Below are 20,000 nucleotides of genomic sequence, written 5' to 3'. Positions count from 1 at the left end.
AAGCTTTTGCGCACAGGACACAACAGATGCTTTCTCTGAGGAATCACATGCCTGAGGATGAGCACAAGAGAGCGGCTGAGAAACACACACACACAGATTTTGGACTAGAAAGTCAGCACGTGCAGTGTGTAGCAGTGTGTGGCCAACCGTCTGCTCAAGCGAGCAGATTAAAAGGGATTATCTCGAGACTTTTTGTGTCTCAGACACACACACACACACACACACACGCACACCTCAACACAAGCCCATAACATAGCTTTAAGAGCACAACTATTACATTAACATACACTTCAATGCATTGTTTTTTTGAAAGAAGTCTCTTATGCTCATTAAGGTTGCATTTATATTATTTGATTGAAAGAAAATCTGTAAAAATAGCAATAGTAATAGTACTGTTAAATAGTATTACAATTTAAAACAACTGTTTTCTATTTGAATATATTGTAAAATGTAATTTATTTCTGTGATCAAAGCTATATTTTCAGCATCATTACTCCAGTCTTCAGTGTCACATGATGCTTCAGAAATCATTCTAATATATAATACAAACATTTCTTATCATCAATGCTGAAACCAGTTGTGCTGCTAAATATTTTGGGGGAGCTGCAATCAAAAGAGAAGTGTTTGTTTGAAATATAAATATTCAGGATTTTTTTTAAATGTGCTTACTGTCAATTTATAATTTTTTTCTGTGTATAACCCACATTTACACAACAACACATTGCACACAGAGTCACTGCGTGCAGAATTTAACGAATCATAACAAAGGCGGTTTATACGGAGTATTCATGAAACAGAAGTACAATCAGCTTGTTCAATTGAAACATGCCATTTTCCTAAACCTGAAAAAGTAAACACTAAAAACGGAAGGAAGGAAAGAATTGTGTAAAACTTGATTTAATGCAAGAAACCTTGACCAATATTACACAAAATGTAAAATAATGGTCTTTTTAAAACCCTAGTGATGACTCTGAATAGCAAAAACCAGCCAAAGTAAACGCACATCATGCTAATCCAATTAGGAGACATTAGTCTCTTCAAGGACTGACTTCATACGCAAAATAAAGCTGGATGGATTTGTGAGAAAAACACAGCACATCTCTCAAACCCATGTGCCCTTCAGAGACATCCAGTGTGCTGATACACGTCAGGACTGATCACACAGGGGCGAGACCAGGTCACGATACGGCAGAGAGACTGGAGGTGAGGATCTAGGTCACAGACGGAGGGGAAACTAACACGAGGTGTTGATCATGAGAGGTTAAAGGTTACAGACACGAATGCTGAGGTGGAACAGGAGTGAGCTGCGAGGTTCGTTTTGGACAGATGGTCTCTGGTTGTTCCTCAGAAATTAATCTGACAACATTAGTAGCAACCAGTCAGCGAAACCCCTCATAATCTCAATTGCTGCACAGAACATCTGTAAAGATGTTCTCATAAAATTTTGAAATGCAAAATTAACAAGATAAAGTAGTTATATATATATTATATATATATCTCAACACACTGCTAGCATACAGCAAGTAAAAATCTTCCTAGCATGTTTTAACACATTGTCAGCACAATTTATCATGTCACTAGCATGATTCTAGAATGTTTTAACACATTGCTAACATGTTTCTAATTCAATCAGAACTCAGTACTGTACTCACAGTACTACAAGCTGCGCACAAGCAGAAGCAAGTTTTCTTTTTTTCACACAAAATGGTTCAAGCACAACTTTTGAAGTACTTTAAAAAGAAGACAAAAGAAAGATATTCTCTTGACATCACGTTATTGTGCTGTATGTGACTGTGAGGGATTAAGAGATGATAGGACTTTGCAAAAACCAAACAAACACACGTCTTGAGAGTCCACTGAAAGCATTCACTTGCACGATGAAGCCTATTAGACTGCAGTATGCCCTTATAATTCATGAATGAATTATGAATTAAGGATACATTATAGCACCCATGTTTGACTCTTTATCTTAATATAATCACATCACAAAAAAACAAATTTTCTAAAAAACATCACACAAGAGCGAACACAAAAGCCCAAATGTTTTTATACAACAGTGCATAGCAACACGGTTTCGTTTCTTGAATGAATCAGTTTTTGAACGAATTGAGTGAGCCAGTGATTCAAAGGTCCATTCAGATGTTTCGTTTCTAATTTATTAGGTTTTATTGTCATCATTATTTATCCATCCAGGGCCCTGCACAAAAACACATTCAGCAAAATATTGTTTAATTATTAATATCGACCAACATTTTTCACAGGCTAATTTTTCATTAAATAAAAACCTTTTTTTTTTTCTTTTTTTTTAAATTAGACAAATTGTGTTATCACGATGTAAAATTCTTATAACAACACTATGTCAAAGTCTTGTATCTCAGCGTGCAGCAGCTCTTCATGTGAAGCTGTTTTAAGAGAAAGTCAAGGACAGAAGACGCGGTGCATCTGAATCAGTCACGCTCTTTTCAAACGACTGATTTAATCTGACAGTCTGTGTGGATTTATTTACTCGTTTAGCCTACATGCCATAGGCTTTTGAATAAATGTGTGAATATCCATCATTTTAGTCTAATGTAAAAAAAGTCCAAAGCTGCGGGAGTAAAACTATACAATACAAGCCTACGCGCAATTCAGAACCTGATTAAACACAATTCTACTGTACAGAGATTTGTGAAACACATTTCCATGACTTTTCCAAAACTTTCTGAGTTTATTTATTTTTTCCAAAACTTTTCCAGGCCTGGAAATTGCCGTTTTAAAACTCCATGACTTTTCCAGGTGTTTCATGACTGTACGAACCCTGCACATTGCTAACACGAGTTAACATGTTGCTAGCATTTTGTTAAATGTTCCCTGCTAAAATAATAGAAATGTTTTAGCTGGTCTTTCCAGGCTGATCATGGATGGTTTCCAGGCTGGTTTTAAAGGGGTTTTGACCACCAGCTACTTCCAGCTTAAACCAGCTTAGGCTGTTTTTTTCAGTAGGGTTAATATTATTTTGCTACATCTTGTATTGCTAGCATGTTTTAACATGTCTTCATCATGTTTCTAGCATAGTTTAACAAACTGCTACCATGTTTTAACACATGCTGTTGATGTTGCCGCATTTCCACCGAAATTACCCGGAACATTTGTACCAGGAACTTTTTTCCCCAAGAACAATATTCCCCCCAGACCAGTTGCTTTCTGTGTTTCCACTACGGTCTAAAGTATCGTGAAGATTAGGCAAATAGTCTGGTTATGTAGGTCTGCGCGCGTTTCTCAATACAAAGTGTGCAAATTTGAGACTTGCATCCTCGGTAGTTCGGACTTTGTGAGTTCGACTCGGGAGTGTGATCTCCCACGGACAGGACGACACAAGTCCAGTAATTATGCAAACAGCAGTGTAAGTTACTTGATAACATCAGTCAGCTCGCCTTGGCTACTGCAATTTTCCTCACTGTATATTAACAATAAGATGAAATATATCAAATACCACTGCCTCCTTTCATTTTCATTTAAACAATAATAATAAACACAGAAATGAACTTAGTTCATGGAAATGTATTTATAAACAGCCTACATTACAATGAAACTAAATATTATATCAATTGCCTCTTTTTATTTTCATTTTAACATATAGATCAATTGAATACAGACCACAGATTACCTGTTAGATTTACACAAAACCAATTATATTTTTTGTTTAACCACTAAAGAGACATCAGAGCCAGCGGCACATATCAGAAGGACTAGCCGAGGTGAGGCTGCTCTAGGAGGATACTTGAGCTCTGAGCTCCCGCTGATCGCGTGGAGCTGATCGTCTCCGAAATCGGCGAAACAGGCATTGTCTTTATAAATAAAACGCAGTTTTGAGTTGTAAACAACTACATTCTCGCCTGAAATACTTTTAAAATTACATTTCATGACACAGTAACAGTAATATTTTGAAAATTATCTGAATAAATTGTGGTTGAAATCACAGTGCTGCGTGAACTCAACCAATCAGCATGTTTAGCGCCCAAGTCCCGCACCATACTACCTCGCCAGCAGGGACTTTCTGAGGGGCATTTTTTTACCCAGAACTTTATTTAGTTCCTGGTTCCTGCGGTGGAAACACACCGAGTACCAGGTAGGGCTGGGAATCGAATCCAAAAAAAAACCATTCCAATATACCCAATCGTTGGGAATCGAGAGTCGATTCCATCAATTGGAATCGACTCCTCATTCAGAGTCTTTTTCAGTTCAAGAAAGCTTATCTATGGGAGTCTCTCAAACGGAAGGCTACATCCGACAAAGGCTGCACACATTTAAATTCACGAAAATAAACAAAGAAAACGAGTCGGTACTGATCATTTGAATTTTAGCTATAGCCTTCCGTTTCAGAAGCACAATTCACCAAATCCATAATTACAAAAGTTGTGAGATAAAAGATTATTTTCAATTATATTATATATATATACGATTTAGAGGTTATTTTACGGTAGAACTGGCTTGTGCACAATTTTGAGCGCTGCATGACAGAATAGATCATGACGTCATTGAGTGTCTTCATCTTATTGCCATCTAAAATACTATTTTTTAACAAACATTTCTATCAGCCAATGATAATTATAAATAATACGTCACGAGCATAGATCGGTGGCCGAGAGCGCATCTGATTGACAGATAAACCATGAGCTCTATCAGTCATTAATGTTCTGGTTATTTTGTTTCAGTGTACAGTTTGTTAATATGCAAAGTATACAAAGTAAACTTCATCATTCAGCTGAATTGTGCACATTTATTTTAGACACTTCTTATTTAATTCATGCGATAAACGCATGTCCCTGCTGATCTGGGCTATGACTAATTTCACGGGCAAAGCTGAAAAAACTAAAATTTTCGTATCGTCATTTTTTTTCTTTTTCAGCTTCATACTATAGGAAGGGTACATTATACGGCCTATTCTGCAGTCATCATGGTGAGATTAGGTTCCTTTAATCAAAGATTTGGAAAAGAATCGAAAGCAACAGTGAGGAATCGATTCCAGGATCAGGAATTGGAATCGGAATCGATTCCAAAAATTGTGGAATCGAACAGCCCTAGTACCAGGCCAAAGTCCCTAGTTCCTGGGTAAAGTTCCAGCGGTGGAAACGCGGCTCATGTTTGCTTAAACGTTTTAGCACGTCTGGACAGGTCAAAGTTCAAAGGTGAAGGTTCATGTACCGTAGCGCTAGCGTGTACGTGCCCGGCTGTCTCTGGCTCTCTCGAATCAGATAACTTCCCTCAGCCACACTGAGCAGTTGGTCAGCTTCCTCTCTGGAGATCATCCCGTGATACTTCACAGGACACCAATCAGAGAGAGAATATTAATAAGATCCTGAAACACTGGGGATTCATGTCTGTGAGGAGCGTAATGAAACTCACTCTCGCCCGTAGTACTTGGGCCGGTTCTCCACCTGCAAACACAAGAGAGAGAGATCAGTACTCATTAAAACCCTTGTGCAATAAAATACTTCATTATTGTTGAGGAACACACACTTACAGTATTACTGGAGAACTGAGATTTTATTAAGAGACTAAACTGAGGTCAAATAACAGCATAATTATCAAAGGATAACCATAATCAGGCAGTCACACATTAATAAACATATTAATAAATGAGTGTTAACGGGAGAATTCTTTCAGCACAAAATGAGGGACACGAAACGATCAAAGCTAAGTGGATTATCTGCAAAATACAGGGAAGACGTCCCTCTTAAGAGCAGTGTGCATTTAAGCAGGAAGATATGCATCAACAATAAATAATAAATGTAAATATATAGGCTGAAAATAAAGTCCATCTTGCTCCACTAGTGGGGTGAGACGGTGACCCGTTCCTGGGACAAAAGCCCTCGGGGGGTCAACTCATCCCACCTGCTTTGGCAAAATATGTAAAATACATCTGATATCATTTTTAATAATGCATGTCTATGAAAAAGGTGCCATGAATGTTAAAGGCCAATTCAATATTCTATGCAAATTTATGCATTTTGATGGTTTAATTGAATAATCGAATAAAGCACGGGCAAATCAAATAATGAAACTCCAGTCAAAATATGAATTATATATAGACCTTTATTTGTATTTAATGGGATGTTTAACAGCATGTATATGATAATAGCAATAGACTATGAGTTCTGCTCAGATGGCCTGTGGGTTAATAATGAAGATGTTCAAAAAGTGCGCGCAGTTTATGGAATTATTATTAAATAATACAATAATTATTCAATCAAATAATAAAAACACCACCCAGTAACAAGTATTCCAGAGAGCCTTGAAATAAATGCTGCTAATCTGGATTTTATTAAGATTAATGTAGTATTAAATAAATTATAATGTAAAATTAATGTATGTTTAATCTAGGGATCCAACAATACCATTTTTTCAGATCCGATCCAGAAAATTCTGAGTGTCGACCCAAACTGATACAATCCGATACCAGCGCCGTTTTTATATTGTTTTTAAATCAATGTAGAATTTCTATACTTTTCTGTGTTGACCTGATCGTCACTCTTTTGTGTGTTAAACACAATCTACTATATACAGACAACTTCATTTTAATGAAAGAAAACCTTTAAAAAAAAAAAAAAAAAAAAAAAAAAAAAAAATATATATATATATATATATATATATATATATATATATATATATATATATATATATATATATATATATATATATATATATATATATATGAATGACAAAAATACTATTATAAACCAGTTAGTGGATAATTCAGCAGCAAAAGTTATTCTAGAGTAATAATAATAATTTGATAACATCTAACCGTTTAGAGAAAGGTATTTTTTTTTTTTTTTTTAAGGGGGCAGCTGTGGCCTAATGGTTAGAGAATTGGACTTGTAACCAGAAGGTCAGGAGTTGTAGGTGGGTGGGGAGTGAATGCAGAGCACCAGTTCTGAGTATGGGTTACCATACTTGGCAAATGTCACGACTTTCGCTTTAAAAAACAAAAAAGGAAATAACATTCTTTAGTGGAGAAGTGAAGTGTAGGACTAAATCTGGTAATTTTTCTTTTGCACATCGCTCTTCGTATTGTTGTAAATTACATTCATTAAAAACAAGTAAATATATTTATATGAGTAAAGAGGCAGCAACATTTGATGGATAGGAGTTCCATCTATCTTATATTACTGCTTCTATTACGGTGCTATACATTAGATTATTAATAGCCTTTCTTGTTCTGTCCTACCCTTTTCAATCACATACAGTATTTGCCTTTTTTTTGTTGTTGTTGTTAATTACTGTGAAATCTATGAGGACACGCTGCTTTACTTGTGATCGTTAAAAATGGCACATTTCATGTAAATTTACAGTAAACTACTGTTTAATGCACAGTTTTTGGATGTGAAAAGGAACAAGACATATCACAATTTTCAGTGAGAAAAAAAGCATTTCCAGAATTTTATATTGCATTATTTTAGTGTTAAGTGTGTTACCATGAGAGTGTGTACTGTGTGCTGTTTATATATTAGTATCGACCTCCAGCTAGTGCCTCTCTTAACCATTTGACTCTTTGTGGGTTTCAGTACTCTATACACTTAAAAACTGATTTTAGTAATTTGGTATATAAGCATTACATCAGATGAATTAGTTTTTTTGGTGGCATTTTATTTTAAATTATAAAATACAAAAAAAAAAAATCTCTACAGCACCAAAAGGACTGCACATAGACAAAATATTGACATTATAAATAACAGTGTAAAGACAAAATAACTAACACCACCACCACATGAATACATTTTCCATAATTGTTCGTTGGTGACATTTAACCCTTGATCCGACAATCAGCAGCGTGAAGCCAGCACTCAAATACATCACCATAACAAACCCCACAACACCCTCCTGAACGATTAACCCTGAGCTCACAGAGAATCCAGCAGCACCGAGTTCACAAAGCATCCTCGTCCTCCCTCCCTTCCCCCACATTCATCTCTTACAGGACACACAAACGTGCTGTGTGTTTCTGTGAGCAGGTTTACTGTGGGGATTCTGACTAACATATATCTGACAACTTCTAACAATGACATGAGAAAAATCAAAAGTCCTACACAAAGGGAAATCCAGATGATCACAGCTACCAAAACATGAGACATAAGGCAGCTGAAGTATGTACATCCGGCCGATGCAGCTTTAAAGCGTAATGAAACACAACAGCAGACAATGAGAAGTGTCAGTCAGTGAGTGAATGACTGCTTCTGGGTAAATGGGATGGAATAACACGGTTTCCTGATGAGAATAAAGGCAGAAGGTGTTTTGTAAAGCAAGGTTGTGTGTTCATGTGTGTGTGAAGCGCACATGTGTGCGGGTTGTAGGTGAAATGAACGGCAGGGTAATAAAACCAGCTAATGAGGGGAATCAGCAACACTATAGAGCTAATCAATCACTGAAAGCCAGAGTTTAACGGTCAGAGGGCCTGTGTGTGTGTGTGTGTGTGTGTGTGTGTGTGTGTGTGTGTGTGTGTGTGTGTGTGTGTGTGTGTGTGCTGAGTGCGCACTATTTGCTGTATGAAGGATGAGAGCATCTGATTTCTGTCTGGGTTTCTCTATCAGCATCCTTAAGTGCTAATATCAGCAATGACCAGGTGACACTGGAAACATGAGCCAGTCGTTTCACACATTTCCACCCCATTTCTCACCTCATTTATACATTTAATTTCCTTACATTTGTTCCCCCCTACTTTGGAAATCAGGAAAAACTGGATATTCTATTTAATAGAATTAATGTTCCTGCTCTTAATGTGCACAATTCATCACTTCTTGTTATTCTAAACAGACTTAATTTATCAAAAAGAAGTACATTTACATTTACAGTAACCATCACAGTAATTTATTTTTATTTTTTTAAAGAAGCCTTCTTTGCTCACCAAGGCTGCATTTATTTGATCAGAATACAGTAAACACGCTAATATTGTGAAATATTGTAACAATTTAAAACAACTTTTTTCTATTGTGATATATTTATAATGTAATTTATTCTTGTGATGCGCAGCTGTATTTTCAGCATCATTACTGCAGTCTTCAGTGTCACATGATGCTTCAGAAATCATTCTCATATACTTATTTGCTTATAAATTAACATTTATTAATATCAGTGTAGAAAACAGTTATGCTGCTTCATATTTTTTTGTGGAAACTGGTACAGGATTTTTTTTCAGGACTCTTTGATGAATAGAATGTTCAAAAGAACAGCATTTATTTGAAATAGTAATTTCTTGCCTTTACTTTCAGTTTTAATACATTTAATGCATGCTTTCTGAACAAAACAAAAACAAACAAACAACTAAAAAAAAACCCCACTGTACTGATCCCCAAATTATTGTAGGTCACCAAAAAATATAAAAAAAAATAAAAAAATAATAATAAACTGTCTGGATGAATTCAGTCAGACTCAAGCCGGTAAACACCAGGGATCAGACTCAAACAGTCTTTTCAACTACACAGTATTATTTCTGTCTTACAGTCATTCATATTACACAGAAATACTGGGATGAAAGTTTATAGTTCGGATACAAACATTGATGTCTCTGGTAGCCATCAAAATAGAGCAAATCCCCTTCTGATAGTAACTGGCGCTTCAAATAGCGTTTGTGATGATTGCATCGTTTGGCCTCTAGGTGGCGACAGATGACTTAAAAATCTATTTGTCACTGAATCATTCTTTCAAGAGATTCATTCAAAAACACTGATTCATCCAGTAATAAAACAACAGAGGTATTTATGAGTGAGTCATGGAATCATTCATTCAAACCAATTTTTCATCATTTTAATACTAAAGATCGGTTTATTAAATGCATTATATTTTAAATATATTATATGTATGTTCATCCAAATTAATGAAGTACTTTTAAATAGACTGCAGCAATTAATATTTTGTCACACATTATATTGTTTAGTTCAGAATCATGGGAGAATCCTGATCTCTATTTGACACAAACACAAACACACACACAAAGAAAAAAAAGAATCGTGATTCTTAATTTATCCAGAATCGTGCAGCTCAGTGCGTTCTGTAGATGAATGAAGGTTTTACGGGTTTGGAACGACATGAGGGTGAGTGATTACTGACTAAATTTTCATTTTTGGGTGGACTAACCCTTTAAGTTTATTGTTTTAATAATGGTTAGTGTGCATTTCATAACCAAGAAAAAATGGTCCAAAATCATCCAGCATAAATGTCTTGACTGAATATCTAGGTTTACACACATCATTGAGAGATGAGTCTCCCCAAAGAGAGAATTACATAAGACTCTCAACACAGGGAACGAAGGTTGGGTTTTCCTTCACACATGGATACACATTCTTGAAAAATCAGAAGAAAACCCCTCATATCAAATCTAACTTCTATCATTTCAGGTGTGTGTGTGTGTGTGTGTGTGTGTAGCAGTGGTCCGTAGGACAGACTGGTCATGACTTCAATCATAATGAACAGAAATCTCTGCAGGACTCTACAGGAACACAGATCAGCAGAGAGAAGACGCACTGAGCTCATGAAGCCAACACAATTCATACACACACACACACACACACACACACACAGGAAGTGTCCTCACAAACCATGTTTACGTTGTAGTACCCATGTCATTATTAGGGGTTGCACGACTACTGATTTCTGCTAGTCGATTACTTAAAAAATACTCGAGTTACTCGACTACTCATGGTTCATGCTACTGTAAATGAATAGACATTAAATAGTTTTTCATCAATAAACGTTTATTAACTAATTAATTAATAGCCTAATGGAACAAATACATAACATACGTTAACTGTCAAAACTTTATAATTATGACATGACATATTTTAATTTTCATGTAACCAGTATTTGTATCTGTAGTAACAGTCACAAAATTATTAGTATCTGTTTTCAGTTTACAGTTACTTGATAAGACCGTTATGACTATCTTTTTTTCCCGTAGTTATCACTGAGCAAATATGCTGCGTTAAAGTAAAATAATAACTCAAATATACAAAAAAATTAATCATATAAGCAGAGATGTCATGACAAACGTTTAGTGATCATTTGAACACGACTGAATTAATTCAAAGCGCACATTTTCATTACGCAGAATTCTCCAAGCGAGTCTTTTTGAACTTACTAAACAAATGTGCGTGTGCCATGCAAACCAGCAAAAGATAAAGAAGCAAACATAGAAAATCTATCTGCATCTAAGTTGATTGTTAGCCTACTTTTAAGAGAGAACTGGTTTGGTTTTTGAGACACTGAGGCGCGCAACGCGGCTGTTTGATTGGTGAGCGCGCTGTGTTATTCCATTCATTCATGTATCATTTCGTAGCTTACTGTTTAAATCATTGCCTTTTAAGTCGATCACTCGACTACTCTGTGTAACCCCTAGTCATTATACACATTTGTGTCCTCATAAACCATATATACCAGAACACAAACACAGACACACACAAAAAAACAAGCAAATATTGTTTTAAAATGGTTGGTAATGTTAATTACACTGTTATCTGGTTCCTAAAATCTGGGTCCTGAAGCAAAAGCACTATCTGTCATCAAGACTCTTGATAAAAAGTAAACCCAGATGCTTGAGTGAAGCGTCCAATGAGGACTCTGATCACCTATACTCATCCTCTGAATGCTAAAAAAAAAGTGTGTGTGTGTGTGTGTGTGTGTGTGTGTGTGTGTGTGTGTGAGAGAGGACTCTGGTCACTGATTTGCATGCTCTGAATGCTAAAAAAAAAAAACAAATTGCGGGGCCTTTTGAAGGGGATTAGACAGGGTTAAACCTCTTGCCACAATAAGCCTCCACCCTGCACAGGGGCGATGCGCTTTACAGGAGCAGATAAGTGTCCAGCAGCCCAGAGCAAGAAACGCTCCAGAACCAATCCTTAAGAAGCCCTTGAGATAAACATGAAGAGCAGCGTGCATCTGTTTAATGTTAATCCACCGTTAATTAATACGCCGTGCGTTCGGCCGGGGCGGGGCGGGGCGAGGGGGCCCACGTCTGGGGGTAAAAATACCTGCTGAATTGTGCTAACAGCAGGAGACCCCATCCCACTGTCAGCAGATCAACATCTTATTAAAACTCCCTCCACAGACGCCGACGTCTGCGTCTTTTGAGAGTCACTCCCACGGGCGGCTTACTGGGAGAAACACGTTCTTTATCATCAACCACAACATCAAAATATATGAAGCACAGCCACACTCACAGATTTAAAGCAATACAGTATTCATAAAGAACAGTTCTAACGTTGTGCCTGCTTTGCTGTTTCGATATACCAAAAGATTTTGGACCATCTTCTCTGTCGCGGTTACATGCTCATGTGATGTTGCTGTGCTGCATGGTCACGAAAACGGATCATTTGCAAGCGTTTTTAAGCATTGCAGTATAAAAACAAGCAATTGTATACTGTTAAAACACAATCAGCAGTGAAAGAGAACTCATTTCGCTATATGCGTGCTCTGTCTGAGAGTGTTTCTGAGTGCTGTCTGTGAGGCGAAGACAAGGCTCATACAGCACAGCAGTATTGCACAGAGTGATGTTTGCGCTTTGTGTGTCTTCAACAGTTAATACACATTTGTATGTCTCAAAATGCATGTCTTTGCAAGCATCTTCATAAACACAGTAAGGCTGTGCAAATAATCGAATGTGATTGTCATGCGTATCTCAGTAAAGCCGGTTCTGTGATTAGTAGTAAATCTCCATCACTTGTTTTCAGATGGATTGTGTCTAAAAATCTTGATTGGATCATCACTATAAATAATTCTACATGGTAAAAAAGAAGGCTTTAAAGAGATCGGTAAAGGTGATCGTATCGGTAGATACTGCCTTTCTGTGATCGGCCTCAGAAATCCTGATTGGAGCACCCTAAATAAGTAGTAGTTTATATTTAATTTACAGTGTGCATTATAAACTGTTTTTATACACTTAATTTTATTTTATACAATGCATGTAGCATTTCGTATTTATGTTCGACGGTAGTTTTTTTGCTAGTAGTTCATCCTTTCCAAGACTATAATTAGGTAGGGTGACCATATGCGCCATTCATACGGGACACGTCCTGGCCAGGATTTTAATATTGCCTAAAACATCCAAAGCAGTTTGACCAATAACATGCAGGTATTATAGCCTACATATTCGACCAATCGTAGGGCTGCGCGTTGAGAAGGTGAGATCTACAGGGAACAATCAAAGCGATGCAAATATGCGCACGTGTTTGTTCGTTCGTTTGACTTAAAGCGTCGCTGCTAAAAAAAAAAATAAACAAACAAAAAAAAAAAAACGCAGGTGCGACAGCGATCCGAAAGCATAAGGATCCGTCTGCTCTGCTCTCTAGCACTCATGAATGTCGCACAACAATCGACCTGCAAACAGCCAAAACCTGGATATTTTAAGCAATATTAAAATCCTGGCCGGGAGGTGTCCCGTATGAACGGCGCATATGGTCACCCTAGTATTAGGTTTTTTTTATGATACTGACACTGGTGACAAGAATTATGAAATGTCTATGATATCAAAAATGTTGAATACCAAAGAATAACTACATTGTGATTTTTTTTTAGTGATACCATGAAATAAAATTACTCATATCATGATATAAGATTTTGGGCATACCGCCAACCCCAGCACCAATCTACAATTTCAAGAAAAGAGTGAATAGTAAAGTAGAAAATATAATGGCAAATCTCAGGAAACCTGTCAAGACATATTCAGGTCCTATTTGATCACAAAACTGAAAGGAAGAAATAAGAAACCGCATTTCGCTTCAAGAAAATTAAGCCTATTTCATGATTTTTAAAGATTTTTCATGACAGTTAAGCTCATTTGTTGTGCATTTGTTTAAATGCTTATTAAAAATGGAGAAAAAAAACAAACATGTAATACAATATTTTTTTATAATACTGGTGATACATGCGTTTAACTGTCATTATTAAAAATAATGTCACAAAAAGAGTCCTATAAGAAGTTTCAGTTTCATTAGAAAATAAATAACTAAATAAATAAATAAGCAAAGCAAACCAGCACAGTAATAATAATAATAACTGTTATTAAAATAATAATAATAATAATAATAATAATGTCAAAAATAATGTTGCAATGCAATGCAAAAAAAAAATTATAAAATAGGCCTATTTTATGCCCCTATTTGCCATTTTGGTAATGTTTCTGTGAGCTGCCATTAAAAGGACAGCACTGATTGGATTATTCTCTGCTTCCAGTACAAGCCTAAGAGTAAAGAAGATTTTTAGCTGAAACCACAGTCCATGCTGTTTCCTTATATTACAGCTAATAAATCTGTAAATAATGTTTCTTGCACAAAGCAATCATTTTGCTTCTTAAGACCTCAATAATATATCATCAGGAAACACTGGTATTCATTTTTTTGTTCCATGATATGCTTTTTTTTTTAAACCTCATAAACATTCCATCTCACAAATCACCAATAACCAAGAACAATGGTTTCAGCTGAAATCTTCTTCACTGTTCAACTAAAGATGAAAAGTCATCGTGGATGGCTGGAGGGTGAGTAAACTAACAGCAAATTTTCATCTTTGGCAGATTGATCTTTTTAATTCTGATTTTAAAAACGTAATATTATCACTACTGATATGAACACCAACATATTACGAATCCCTGATATCATCATCAAATAATCTACCAGACAGCAGCTAATAGTGACCATCAGAATTAATAATAAATGTGTATCTATTTTGATAAAACAACTGCAGACGGTGAAGGGGAAGGGCACGAGTCAAAATGTTTGCACTGGGAGGCAGTTTCCTCCACAAACACAAGATTATCATGATACAGATGAATAATTCAAAAGCACCATCTCTCTTCTCTCGCTCCTTAATTACTGCCACTAATATCAGCCTGACTAATGGAGCAGATTCTGCTCTGCTGCTCCTCCGCTCTTTATGTTGCATCTCGCCTCTGGAGCCTACTGCACGTCTAGACCATCATGCAATTAAGAGATGCATCTGTAATTCAGTGAAGATGGGTGACCTACATCACATCCTGGACGAAATTAAAACATTTACTATGCATAAAAAAAAAAAAAAAAAACTATACGTCCTGTGGGTTATTACTGAACAAAATAGCACAGGACATGGTCAACTCAACATTCTGATTAGAGGAGCCAATCGTGACATACTGAGCTAGAAGGTCACTGTCTTGTAGTCATGCATTTTGTAGTTTTTTTTCCTTCAGGGGCTTCAGGGAAGCTCAGAAAACAGAATTCAAATTCTCAAGTCATGTTTTGTCTTTTTAGAGACATCTGTAAGGCTTAAATTTTTAATGCAAACATTAATTTTATTTTTTTAAGAGCCTACTGATGATGCTATATTTGATGGTAAAGGCTTTCTCACTCACCTCGGATACGCAGGTGACTCTGCGTGGATGTGGCGCCTCCTGCTGGAGCTGGTACACTATTACAACAAAATACCACAAACATTTCAGGAGGACAATATATTCTACTTTATATACAGAATTATGGAATGCAACTATTTTGAAAATTACATAAATGCAATCTAAAGCCATATTTCTTTATTTTATATGGCTTCTTTTTTCTTGCAAGATGCAGTTAAGTGAAAAAAAAACTTGTTTTCTTCTGTTTCCTGTAGTCTCCAGAGTCTAGATACAATCATTTACTTCTCTAGTAGAATGAAGTTCACCTGTGAAATGTTTCTGCAAACTAGGTGTTACAATAAATACTTTTATATGTTGCTGTAATAAGAAGTACACTTACGGTAGGATTTCCACACAGGCGGTCTGTACTCATCATTATCTAAGAGAAATAAGAAACAAAAATTTATTTAAAAAAAAAAATTCAAATGCATGAAAAGGACACGTTGTTTCCTGACAGTGCCTAGACAATAATATTTCAGCATCTTGACCTTAACTGCATTTCTTCATTATTTTAATGTCCAGTGATCTGGCAGCATGTAAGCCCGAGTAAACATCAGCATGACCCTCACATCTGTGTGAGACCGCCATCTGCTGGGAGCATTTCTGTTCATTTTTTTTCATTTTAGTTTAAATTTTTCGCATTACTATCACGTTTATTACTACTCTATTCCTTTTGTTTCACAGTGCAAGTCACAGATGATCTAAATGTAACATTTATCAAACATTTTATTATGAAAAAAAATACAGTAAAAATAGTAATAATATTACAATTTAAAATAACGGTTATCTGGTTTTATATATTTTAACATGCAATTTATTTCTGTGATCAACGCTGAATTTTCATCATTAAATCTGCATATTAGAATGATTTCTGAAGGATCATGTGACACTGAAAAATTCAGCTTTGACCACAGGAATAAATTATATTGTACATTATATTCAAAAAAACAGTCATTTTAAACTGTAATAATAAATCACATTATTACAGTTTTACTGTATTTTTGATCAAGTAAATACAGCCTTTGTGAGCAACAGAGATGCATTCAAAAAAATAAATAAAAAAGTGCTCATTTAGAGAGTAATTTGTTATATTATTATGCTATATTATGTATCATCTGACCACTATCGATATTCATTTTTTAATCACAGAAACATGTGCCAAAATGAACTAGATACTAAAAAGGAAGGCCTATATGATATGCGATGCAGTATATTAATAACCACATTTAACCCAAAATAAAAACAAAATATGCAATATATTAAATTTTATTATTTTGCACATGACACATTTCAGTGGTGACTCTGAATGAATCTGTTGGAAGCAAGATGCTGCCGGTTCTTCAGAGCGGTCATTATAAGATGAATGGACACTAGCAGGAAAGCACTTCATGAACAATAGAGCACAGGAGAGGGAGAGGCCCCTGGCCCCGCTCCACAAGACTGCGGTCCTAACTCACTCTCACTCTCTCGGAGGAAAGACCCCTCTGACAGCTTCCTCTTCCTTTCACAGAAACATCCAAAATAGAAAAAAAACAAACCCTTCTATTATGTTCACGACAAAAGGTACATCCAAGCGTAAAGCGTCTGAATTTATCCAAGGCATCTGAAAAGAGCAGTGCGAGTCTGGGCGGGATGGAGAAGTGTTTAACGCCATATATTCAGATCTATCTTCTCCTAACAGTCACACGCTTACCACTGATTATCTGCGTATGATTCAGCACTTCATATTAATAGACATGGCTGCTTCCTTTTTCAGAGATAAGAGAAAACACATTTCTTCATGACTTCAACAAGTGTTTGAGGCATGCTATTGAGCTCAGACAGTCGTATGCTCATGTGTGACCTGCAGCACAAAACCATCTGAAGTCTCTGGGGTATATTTGTAGCAATAGCCAACAATACATTGTATTGGTCAAAAGTATATATTTTTCTTTTATGCCAAAAATCATTAGGATATTAAGTAAATATCATGCTCCATGAAGATATTTAGTAAATTTCCTACTGTAGATATATCAAAACTTAACTTTTGATCAGTAATATGCATTGCTAAGAATTCATTTGGACAACTTTAAAGATGATTTTCTCAATATTTAGATATTTTTGTTTGCACCCTCAGATTCCAGATTTTCAAATAGTTGTATCTCAGACAAACTTTGTCTTATACATCAACAGAAAGCTTATTTATTCAGCTTTCAGATGATGTAATTTCGAAAAGTTGTCCCTTATGTCTGGTTTTGTGCTCCAGGGTCACATTTATATTTCCATAACATCCATGAGTTTGATTTCATTCAGGTTTAAGCTTAAAATGGAAAGTTTTAATGTACATTTAGATCAAGTTTCTGATCATTTTTAATAAGCTTCGCGAGTTTATTAACGTTCTTGCATCGACAAATGATTTTTTAATTACATGTAGGCTATACACACATGCGCCTAATTAATATGCGCTCATGAACAACATGAATATTAATCAAGAGTCATCAAAAAAAGCAAATGTTAATTCACATTATTTTAGATGAAGCCAGAGCATACGTAACTGTTATGTTCATTTTAATTTGTAATAATAATAATCGTTTACCTGTTGCCATGAAGGACAGTCTGCACTGCATTATTAAAGTGTGAGTACTTCAACAAAGAGAAGAATAACCTGTTCGTCCGTCATAGCGTCAGAATGTATCAACAGGACCGCAGGATGAAGTCATTTCGAAGTTATTCTGACCACAATGATCTCTTTGTGAAGCCGCACTTTAAGCGTGCGCTTGTGTACACGCAATTAAACAAACAACTGTCATTTTCGACTGAAAATAATGCACTGCAATATCAATGCATCTCTCTATGAAATAGATTTGAGTGTGTGTGTGTGTGTGTGTGTGTGTGTGTTTTGCCTACACACACACACACACACACACACACACACACACACACACACACACACACACACACACACACACACACAGATCTGTTGTCATCTAAAACCCCAGATAAAGCGGCCGGTCGAGCAGGACTCACCCGAACAAAAGATGGCCATCGCAGTCAGTGATCCAGACGCACAAAGCTTTGAACAACACACACCTTATGTCCTAACATCCACAGCTATCCCATGAGCAGCGGGTCCTGATTCTATGACAACACAACCTGATGATCCGAGGAGACGCGTTTGGCGGAGTGAGTCGGGCGCCGCGGGGGACGCACGTGCGCGGGGACGCGAGGGGACCGGTGCCGGTGGCTGTAAGCGCGCGCTGCTCTGAGCTCTGATTCACTGGTTTTTCACTCCTCACATCCCAACACCGAAGTCGCCATCTTGTGAGACCACGTTGACCTGATCCACTCGCGCACGCGCGCGCTCCTCCTCAGGGATGAAAGGCAGCCTCCTCGTGGCGCGTTACCATGGAGACGCCCTCTGTGACGACATGATGCGGAGCGCGACATAATCCAGGCACTTCTAGACCATTCAGGTGTGCTAACTCTGCTTGTATAAATGCAAAGAGTAAAGAAAAAACTAAATAAGCCTAACTATTGATGAATGAATGCAGTTTAAAAGAAGTGTGACATCATTATTGCATATAGAGAGAATACACAAATACATCAGCCTTTTTTTTTTTTTTACACAATAGCTTTAAATCAGAGCCCACCCAGCCACTAAAGCGACCTTTGCAATTGCAAAGGGCCCCGTGGCCAGCAGAGGGCCCCCTAGAGTCACTGCTAGCTAGTGGGTGAAAAAAAAAAAACATACATCAAAAGTAACATAAAATAAATAAATATTAAAGAAACTGGGCCTATAGTTATTTATTTAGTTTCTTTATTATGGCGAGGTCCCCGCGAATCTTGACCCTGACTGACCCCTATGATGTCACTCGTCACATGGTCACTGTCTGTCAGTCAGTTACTCCGACGTCGGCGATGTCTGACAAGAAACCGAAAATATCTTTCTGGCCATTGAAAAACGACAAAATAAGAGTGCTGGAAGAAGAGAAGAAGCAAGAAGATAAAGGTACGTAAACCTGTAGCTTAATGTTCCGATACCTGTATGGATAATCTGCAGTCTAAAAGTCTTATATTGGGATGCAAACACTTACAGGGGGAGGTGTGTTGTGAGGTTTTTGCGCTTCAGAGACACGTTTTTTTGATTGGTCTGCTTATGGGGCAGGCAGCTAGCGGATCTGTTAGGAAAGATTAGATGAATGTGATCATTTTATGGTTGGGTCTTTTTTGGGCCTGAAATCGCTGATACAAACATTTAATTCATTCATTTTTTTGTTTTTTAGAAATTACTTTTTTTCCAAGGAGACCATGTATGCATGTGCGCACACACAAATACCACAAGTTTGGATTTTCAATAGTTCTATTGAAATGTTACCTAATTCTTGTTATTGTTACTATTAATCTTGTTTGTGGTGTTTTAGATGTTATTGTTAATTTGTTTATTTTGAAAAAAATTCCAAACATTTAAATGTTCTATTTATTAATTTATGTTTTATATAATATTTTATTTAATTGTTATTTCTATTGGCTCCTGTTTCATTTAAATTATATATAGAGCTGTTGTTTGTGCCTCTTAAACCCTGGTGTCAATTAAAAACGTTTTCTTTTTTTTTGTTGGTCAGTGAAATTC

At 36.4% G+C, this 20,000-nt stretch overlaps 1 protein-coding gene across 1 annotated transcript in view; it reads right to left on the bottom strand.

Moving 5' to 3' along the window:
* Positions 1–18,062, bottom strand: part of LOC122138430 (N-chimaerin-like) — a 35,988-nt gene extending 17,926 nt beyond the window's left edge. Inside the window, exons 1-5 of the mRNA XM_042730743.1 lie at positions 17,967–18,062; positions 15,732–15,770; positions 15,356–15,411; positions 5,386–5,417; positions 5,185–5,298 (exon numbers count right to left, since the gene is read on the bottom strand). Coding sequence (XP_042586677.1) covers positions 5,185–5,298; positions 5,386–5,417; positions 15,356–15,411; positions 15,732–15,770; positions 17,967–17,997 — 272 coding nt within the window. The 5' untranslated portion in view covers positions 17,998–18,062. The remainder of the gene's footprint in view (positions 1–5,184; positions 5,299–5,385; positions 5,418–15,355; positions 15,412–15,731; positions 15,771–17,966) is intronic.
* Positions 18,063–20,000: the final 1,938 nt, after the last annotated feature.

Source organism: Cyprinus carpio, chromosome B9, assembly GCF_018340385.1.
Source record: "Cyprinus carpio isolate SPL01 chromosome B9, ASM1834038v1, whole genome shotgun sequence".
In the NCBI taxonomy this organism is placed as follows: Eukaryota; Metazoa; Chordata; class Actinopteri; order Cypriniformes; family Cyprinidae; genus Cyprinus; species Cyprinus carpio.
This window is presented reverse-complemented; position numbering and strand designations above follow the sequence as displayed.